Here is a 9,157-nt window from a genome sequence, read left to right as displayed (position 1 = left end):
GAAGACTGACTGGTTGTCATAACACGTAATAAGTTTTTTATACAAAATGTGAAACTTTACTACACATTATGTTTACATGTTATCAACTCTTTATTAGGGAGAATTTAATCCTAGTCTTTATGTTTTTGTTCCCGTAGAAAAAATAAAACTCATATTGCAAGAAACTTCAAGTTGCAAGCTGAGGTGAAAGTGGCCGACAAGTGCTAGCAGAGCGCGTTCAAGTGCTGCTCTCGCCTAAGGACCTACTTTACAGGTTGTGACGGAGACTTTATCTCGTTGGAGACAGACAGACAGACAGACAGTCAGATGGACAAAAGATCACTGAGGAAGAGAAAATATAAATTGATTTACAAAATTCGTTGATGTTACAAATATATGGGTCAGTGATGTCGAAGAGAGAGAGAGACCCAGTTCATCCGAGCACTCCCAGGTACTTCGACCAAGTACCAAACTACCAATGACTGAAATAAAAAAGAAAACACTCCTCTCGAACGCTATAAGTCGCCAGAATTTCTTCCTTTCTTCGCGTTTTGCAAAAGAAAGAACTAGAAAAGTGAAGATTTAGAATTGCTTCCTGATTTTGAGAAGTCAAAGTTCGGATGAGTCAAAAGCCATGAAAGACAAAACAATACTTTATTTAACATATCAGTTATTCCTCTTATTTCAGTTTCCAAGAGAGCTGGAAGGTCCAATTAGTCATAAGAATAAAAACGAGTAAACGCTACAGGAACAGGAGGAATAACTGAAAACATTCAGATTACAGTGTATTTATTGATGGTTGTTCCTCAGTTTCTTGTTCTGTCTATATGTCTGTCTGTCTGTCTGTCAACAAGGATATTTCCCAAATATTTTTCCGTTTTTTGATGGGGAACCATATCTGTCGGTATTCGTTCCCTTAACAGACGTGACTGTGGTGCTAAATTTATCGTGTTTCCAGCAAATGCCTCCAAAACGAGAAAGCGGATTTTCTCTCTCTCTCTCTCTCTCTCTCTCTCTCTCTCTCTCTCTCTCTCTCTCTCTCTCTCTCTCTCTCTCCTTTACCATCTTGACCTTTCCCTGATGTTGCATAATTGAAAGTTATCGTCCATCTTTGGGACGTCGATTCTGTTTATCCACCAAGAGAAAAATTCTTTGAATCTTTCCTCAAGAATTTTTGGAGCCTTAAATTTAACGGGAAAAACATTTTGAGGCGGAAAATGAATATTTTGTGAAAAATAATTTTATTTTTTAATAATTTTATTCTTTACGGATTGTTAAGATAATTTGATTTTTTGATAATATTATTCTTTACGGATTTTTCTTCTGTCTGTTTTTATTTTCTCTTACTGTTCTTTTATTACTAATTTTTTAGTATTTATTACGAGATTATCACATCATAAATCAGCTTATGTAAGTTTTATATGTACTGCTCCTTTAGGTTATAAATAAAACTTTACACCTAATGAAGCCGAGGAAATTAAAACAACCTTTAAAATAGATCATATATATTTTTTACGTACGAACACACACACTTCAGTTAAAGTTTCCAAAGTTTCCATGAAGAAAACCTATTCTGGTAATTTATGATTCGGTACAAAAATGAGAAAGAAATCTTTCTGTTGCCAAAGAGATTTAACAGATGTTTTCTGTCCTGCCTCGATCCTTCTTCACACATCTGGAAAAATAATAGAGATAAATTTTTTATGGAATTCCTCCTGTAGTTTAGATAGAAGTTTTCTTCAGTGATATTTTCTTTTTTTTCTCATTTGTTTATTCACTGACACACATAAACATAAATTTATGTACAAAGTTTTGTGTGCGGGTAGATACCCATTTCTGTATACAACACAGAGAGAGAGAGAGAGAGAGAGAGAGAGAGAGAGAGAGAGAGAGAGAGAGAGTTAGAATGTTTTCGCGAAAGGGGAACTTTAAGAGAATGAGGTTATGTAACAGTCGTATCCCATCGTTTCCCTTATTGATCCCAAGCAAAGGTCTTAGCTGTTGAATGTTATTTTGACCTATATATAGATTTTTGAAAGTGTTTAGTTGCTTGCGTGTGCGTATCTATCGTTACGTATTTTTGAAATGCAATATCGAGAATCAGAAATTACCTGCTGATAACCTCAGGATTGAATTAATATCCTTCATGTTGCCGTTCTTTTTATCCCCTTGTTTTTTCTTTAATATACTTGGTTTTATTGAGTTTACTTTTATACCACCTTAACCGTCAGATTATATATACGCATCTGAATAAGTTGTTGAACCGGCTAAATTAACCATAACAATGGAAACTGGCTCTGCTCCATTAACGCTGTACGCACTGCTTCGTCTTCCTTCCTTGACTTCTTGCTAATGTCCACTCTGTCTCAACTGGACAAGAAACTATATTCTATCCCAGACACGGAAAAATAACCCAAACTCATTTGCCCCTTACATGCATTCATCACAAAGTCCTCTCCCCATTTGTGTTCCTTGTTGTTTGGGTTTATCTCAAGATGCCGACTTACCATGAGAAGATTCGTCGTGCGCCCTTCCCCCCTCGTCATCACAGTTGGTTTCTGCTATACAGGATTTGGGATCTGCTCCTCCCAAGGGGTCACTGCTAGTCTCCTCCCTAATGCACTGCAGTTGGTGCTGCTCTGCAGCAGGAAGCTGTGAGTGTCCTCCACGCCAGCCCTCTTCTTGAAAGGGTATTGTATACTGGTAGTCCCTCTGGGTGTGAGAAATGGGGCTATGTCTACTGTTAGGAGGCTCACTTGCTACTTTAGTGGAGTGTTCTAAACGTGGCTCTTCTACGGAGTGATGATAATGAGGTGACGAGTGCTGGTCTGGTAAATTGTACTCGGGGGACGGGTATCTGTACGGCGGGTTTTGATGAGGTACACTGTGGAGATTCTGCTGCAGACAAGCTCTACCTTGATACCCGCGATGATGCATTTGATTTGATGGGGTTTGTTGATGCCCTAGGTGTCCCTGAGGCTCTGAGTGTTGTCGAGGGTGCGATGGCTGGTGGGAGTAAGGACCTGCTTGGTGGAGTTCTGTAGAATCTGTATTGCAGTATTGTGTAATCCCTCTTTCTGTCTCTTGTACTGGCAGCCTTTGGCGATATTCTAGGTGTGTTTGGTGATTGCGATCCTGTTGCTGCTTTTCAAAGCCATTACGATGCCCATGGTGGTGTAAGCATCCTTGAGGTCCAGGGTGCTGATGTTGCTTAGTGTGTGGCTGTCTCTGATGCATACCATATTGAGGTGTTTTATTCGGACAGAATGTCGACAGAGATGGAACATGTGGCTTATTTGAAGCTGGAAGAATATGAGGCAAAGAGGGGGTTGGACTGAGGCTGTCTTGCCTTTGAAAGCTTTTCAGGGTAGGACTCATTCGATCTTTGTGGTGCAAGCCTTTTTTGGTGGAAAGATTTATGCTATCCATGATGATGAAGCCCACTGGGATAGGACTCATGTTGCTTGCCCTCGCAAGACCCCACTGGGGTGGGACTTGTACTATCTTGACGACGTAGGTTTACTGATGTATGTCTTGCAATGCCATGCACCTGATCGGGAAGATTTAACATAGGAAGTGTTGCTTTGGTGTGACGTCAGGGAAACTCTGTCATTCCTCCTGGCAAGGACCTTCCTGGCTCTGCTGACGAATAAATGAATGACTTGACCCTGAGTTTTTGGGACACACATCTGGAATGTCTTGGGCCTCTACTCTCATCTGGTTTGATATGTTGTCATCTAACTGGTGTGTACTATCTGGGCCGAAGTACTTTACTTGTTCAGGCTCTGTGTTTGAAGATACTGGACTCCGAATGTTTAGACCACCATTCATTAAGGCACTTTTGCTGTTGTTAGTTGGACTGTCGATGGTGATAAACTCGGCAGAAGGGAGAATGTTTAGCAGGAGCTTGTCTTTTGGTTTTGAAGTCTCTGTGATATCTGTGCTGTAGTGATGGATTATATTTGTTATTCGTGGACTACCTCCATCATCTTTTACGTCTGAAGATTGCCGAGTTATCTGAAGGCAAGAAAAGAATCCACTGAATGAAAAATATTAAAATCATCAAGATATTGCCCATTTTTTTTCTTGTGTTACAGAAATGGTTTTCAACATTCTGACAGATAGGCAAAGATATCTAAGAAAAAATGAAAATAATTCACAATCTATTTATTGGAAATGGGGGAATAATATAGATATCCCTGAGATCATTTTCACCCTGGAAAATGCAAAATGGTAATAGACAGAATGCTTAGGTATGTCATTCCAGTACTTCAAGGATCAAGAACAGTTTCATTATCACCATACCTGGTATTGGGCTGCAGTGGTAACACTTTCAGGGCCACCTGATTTCATCTCTTCGTCGTCATCTGTGGTCATCGCGGGAGTTGAGGCTGGTGTGTGCGTCTCAGAAACATCGCAGTTTTATAGAAGAAGCTGTTTAGAGAAGAACACAAAATTGTAAAATTTATTACTTCATTCCATATTATTCATCATTACTATTTTCATTTTAAGTAACACGAAAGACCCGAAGCAGTACCTGAGGTATTAATTTTATAAATAGTGGAGAACCTAAAAGCAGAACCTGGTCTACTCATTTATGAAAGTGGATGACCCAAATGCAGTTACCTGGGGTATTCCATTTTATGAAAAAGGAAAGACCCAAAAGCAGTTCTTGGGGCGGGGTATTCATTATGTGAAAAAGTAAAAGGGCCAAAAACAGTACCTGGGGTATTCATTTTATGAAAACTGAAGGACCCAAACACAATAATACCTGGGGTATTCATTCCATGAAAAGTGAAGGGCCCAAAAGCAGTACCAGGGGTATTCATGTCATGCCAAGTGAATGACGGTAAAGCAGTACCTGGGGTATTCATTTCATGAAAAGTGAAGGTCCCCAAAACAGTACCTGGAGTATTCCTGCTCGTGGCGAAGCGTCTGATGAAGCAGATAATGATGGATATGTTTAGGACCAAAAGGGCTGCCCCAGTCAGGGACATTAGCAGAAGGGTCAGACGGGGCATGCGAGGTTGCCTGCTGCTACTTGCTGCTTCTTCCACCACGCCTGAGCGAGAAATCGGGTGTGTCATGAGAAATTCAGTTATATAAAAATGCTGATTTTGTCTGTTAAGGGCGATATGTACTTTGGAGGTAAACAGAATTTCATAGTACGAGTAAATAAAAATTATTTCCGGTTTCTATATCGTATATTAGAAGAAGCACTATTTAACTCCATGTTCTGTTTGTCATATTTCATTTTTATTTTTAGCTCACCTCTTCAATTCAAATCATAATTAGTTTTTAGTTACTGGGGCTCATTATTATCACATTTTTGTTGTAGGTAATTTTACACTGAACGTTCAGGTCACTAGCAACTGTCTTTACAAATGTTTACTATGACCAAGAATAAACATAGTGAAATCATTATTTTCGGTTGCACAAGTGCCATTATACCTATCGATTACAGACGTTCCATTTAGACTTAGCCGAGTGACTTTAGCGAAAATAGGATGTGAGAATTCGCGTTACCCGGTATGGAGACTTTTGTCGTAGGGGACGTGAAGTCCGAAGTACCCTGGCTGTTGTAAGTCCGGATAGCAAATTCGTACGTGGCTCCGGGGGACAGTCCTTGGATCTGCACCGTCGTAGTTCCGCGGCCTTCTACATTCTGACGCTGAAAAGATTTAAGTTTGTAGATGAGACAGGTATACAACCATGCGCACATACACACATGTATGTGTGGATATACATGTGTATATATATATATGTGAGTATGTGGCTTGGTTTGCAGCGGACTTGTCTTTTAATTGAAAGACCTGGGTTTGCTTCTAGTGTGAGTCTGAAATTTATTTCTGTTTCGAATGGGATTGTGTGTTGAATTAATTATATATATATATAATAGATAATTATAATATATATATGATTATATATATATATATATATATAATATATATATATATTATATATATATATATATTATAATAATATATTTAGAGTATATTATAGAGATGAGAGAAGAGAGAGAGAGAGAGAGAGAGAGAGAGAGAGAGAGAGAGAGAGAAGAGAGAGAGAGAGAGAGAGGCAATTTTTATACTCTCATATATTAGATGAACAAATTCTCCCCCAGTATCGACTTCACAATACCTTGCGCCTGACACGAGATACCTCATTTATAATTCCCTTTGGGCCGTAAAATATTGGCAAGGGGAAGTAGATTCGACATTAAAAGAGTAACTTACTAGATATTCCTCATCGTGTAGCGGCCGATATCTAAGTGTATATCCTGAGGGCGTGGTTCCTTGACTCGGTGGAATCCAGGTGAGTAAAGCAGTGGTACCCATGACGCTAACGACCTGTTGGAGAACGTGTCAGAGGTAATTAACACCTGAATTCGTCATTCGTAGAAGCTAATCTAAGGAATTGAAAGAGAATTTCCTGGCCTTGATGAAGTGATTTTCGTTTGAATACTTGGTAGACATACTTGATGAAAACTGAGGCCTTCGTCAATTCCTTTCTCTCTGACAAGGAGTTATTCATCATAATCTAGAGCTTAGCCTTAAAATCCTGGAGTACTCACGCTGAGGTTATATGCCTGGAGGGGTGGAATGGCAGGGCCGAGCGTGTGGTTGGAGGTCAAAGTTCCCATGTAATTCGATGCAGTACACGTATACGTCGTGTAGTCCATCTATTAGCTGAAAAGAAAGTGCGTGAATGAAATTTTTTTTTTATTTACATTTTATGTGGCTTTTACTACGTTTGTGGCAAATATCAATGAACAAGATATTTAAAATGAAAAGTAATGTTGGAGATTATTTCTTTTCCATGTAGAAATTTGGTACAAAGTCATACATTGACAGGACAAAGCTCTGTATAGCAAACATTTCTGGAGACTTTGAGATTTCCTCGAATTTAACAGTTTGTATCTTACATTATGAATTGTCAACTTTAAATAAATTTAAAATTAATATCACGAATGGGAGTTATTTTGATATAATAATTAAAGCCAGTGGGTGAAATATGAAAGCAAAGTAATACCAGATATTATTATTATTATTGTTGTTGTTATTATTATTATTATTGATACCGCAGTGATTAATGATGATGACTTCTCTTACATGTGGCCCCCTCACGAAGTATTTACGACTATTAAACAAGACTCGATCTTCATTGATGGTCCAGCGAAAATTGGGCGCCGGCGCCGCTTTTACGAAACACTCGAGGCGCCCCGTCCCGCCCAACTTGGCCCATGGTCTGTTCGGGAGGTCGTCCCTGAAGGGTTCCTCTTCCAACGGATCTGGTGCCTCTGGGTGCACAGTACAAGTGAGATAGATTTCAGTGAGAGAAACTCTTGGTTAAAGCGTATTAGAAGCGTTGTGTAATATTCAAAACGCGTGTATTTAAACTCACGAGTGACGACGACAGCTGTTTTCACTGGTTTGGAAGTCCCCACGACGTTGGTAGCCAGGCACCTGTAGAAGCCAGTGTCAGCTCTGGTGACGAAGTCGATCAGGAGTCGAGCCTCACTTATCCCCCAAGATAACACCTCGCGAACACTTTAATTATGGAGGGAGATGGAGATACGATTACAATCTTTTCAAAGTTGGAGGGTAGATCAAAGTCTTTCCAAACCTAAAGGAAGCGGAAGAATTGATTCCAAGTATCTTCAAAGAAAAAGAAAATGGAGGAATAGATTTTAAAATGTCAAAGCAAAAGAAAACAGAGGAATAGATTTAGACATTTTAGAGCAAAAAAAAAAAATAAATAAAAATAAAACAAAGGAATAGATTAAAGTCTCTTCCAAGAAAAAGAAAACGGAAGAAAAGATTAAAGTCTCTTCCAAGCAAAAGAAAACGGATGAATAGATTCAAGTCTCTTCAAAGCAAAAGAAAACGGAGGAACCGATTAAAGTCTCTTCCAAGCAAAAGAAAACGGAGGAATAGAATTAAACATTTCAAAGCAAAAGAAAACAGAAGAATAGATTAACATCTCAATGATAAGGGAAACGAACGAATGGATTAAAGTCCTTTCAGAGCAAAAGAACACGGAGAAATAGATGTAAGCTTTTCTAAACAAAAGAAAACGGGTGTATAGGTTAAAGTCTCTTCAAAGCTCAAGAAATTGGAGGAATAGGTAGTCGACTGAGGGAAATGTACGTGAGGGTATTAAGTGGTTTTAAAAGCAGATTGGAACGGATTTTGGCGGATCTCCTTTCATTCCTACAAAAAGATGAAGTAACTGGAAACTGTTTCGTTATTTCCAAGCAAAATAAAAATGAAGAATTTGTTAAATGATTGATAGTTACTCAAAGATAATGGTGGTTTGGAGACCACATTCTAACCATAAATAGAAGATGGTGCTTAGTATCTATAATCATAAGACTTATACGGAAAATAATTATATTTGCATGGCTGGGCTACTTTAAAAGAGACAGACGAGCACTATTGGCTTGGAAACATCCAGGACGTTGTATTCCATGAAATCAAATACTATTTTTCCAGAAATTGATATAAAAATTTTCTAAGATGTTGCTTATGTATAAATCATGAATCATCGACTCACAAGCCTACAAATTTCTTCTTCAATAGCGGTACATTTTAAACATCACATGAGAAAATCAGTGAAAATGAACGAAAGCGGTAACCAAAACACACATTCATATATATATATAATATTATAATTAAATATATATATATATATATAATAATATATATATAAAAAAATATATAATTATATATATATATATATATATATATATTATATAATATAATTATTAATATATATTATACATATATATATATATATATATATATATATATAATATATATATTATATATACATATAATTATATTATATATAATAAATATTATTATATAGATATATATATAAAGTTTTTTTTGCCAACGAAGGAAAAATGAAGTGTTCGGCTATCACGGCTCCATTTTTCCTTCGTGGCAACCCCTTTATTTATACATAACCATCACGTTTTATATACTTTGGATTCAAAGTTATCATTATTATTATAATATATTAATTAATTATATATATTATAATATATATATTATATATATTAAAATAATAATGACGAACAAGAAGACAGAAAAAGAGCAAAACAATGGATACGAGAAGGACAGGAAGACAGAAAAAAGAGCAACTGGATACGAGGGCAAATAAAGTAGAGGAT

General features: G+C 37.4%; 2 protein-coding genes across 2 annotated transcripts in view; both read right to left on the bottom strand.

Annotated features, from left to right (window-relative positions):
- Nucleotides 1-3,588: 3,588 nt before the first annotated feature.
- LOC135214225 (uncharacterized) lies at nucleotides 3,589-4,376 on the bottom strand. The gene is made up of 2 exons (XM_064248287.1): nucleotides 4,285-4,376; nucleotides 3,589-3,996 (listed from the first exon to the last, which is right to left on the bottom strand). The coding sequence occupies exons 1-2, from the start codon at nucleotides 4,354-4,356 to the stop codon at nucleotides 3,589-3,591; spliced, it is 480 nt and encodes a 159-aa protein (XP_064104357.1). The 5' UTR covers nucleotides 4,357-4,376.
- An 8-nt stretch (nucleotides 4,377-4,384) lies between these two features.
- The window catches only part of LOC135214224 (nephrin-like), a 6,480-nt gene continuing 1,707 nt past the window's right edge, over nucleotides 4,385-9,157 (bottom strand). The window contains exons 2-8 of the mRNA XM_064248286.1: nucleotides 7,384-7,529; nucleotides 7,092-7,279; nucleotides 6,554-6,661; nucleotides 6,216-6,329; nucleotides 5,506-5,650; nucleotides 4,796-5,041; nucleotides 4,385-4,413 (exon numbers count right to left, since the gene is read on the bottom strand). Coding sequence (XP_064104356.1) covers nucleotides 4,385-4,413; nucleotides 4,796-5,041; nucleotides 5,506-5,650; nucleotides 6,216-6,329; nucleotides 6,554-6,661; nucleotides 7,092-7,279; nucleotides 7,384-7,529 — 976 coding nt within the window. The remainder of the gene's footprint in view (nucleotides 4,414-4,795; nucleotides 5,042-5,505; nucleotides 5,651-6,215; nucleotides 6,330-6,553; nucleotides 6,662-7,091; nucleotides 7,280-7,383; nucleotides 7,530-9,157) is intronic.

Source organism: Macrobrachium nipponense, chromosome 45 (genome assembly GCF_015104395.2).
Source record: "Macrobrachium nipponense isolate FS-2020 chromosome 45, ASM1510439v2, whole genome shotgun sequence".
NCBI classification, from domain to species: Eukaryota; Metazoa; Arthropoda; class Malacostraca; order Decapoda; family Palaemonidae; genus Macrobrachium; species Macrobrachium nipponense.
Note: the sequence above shows the minus strand (reverse complement) of the source record. Positions and strands in the feature narration are given on the sequence as shown.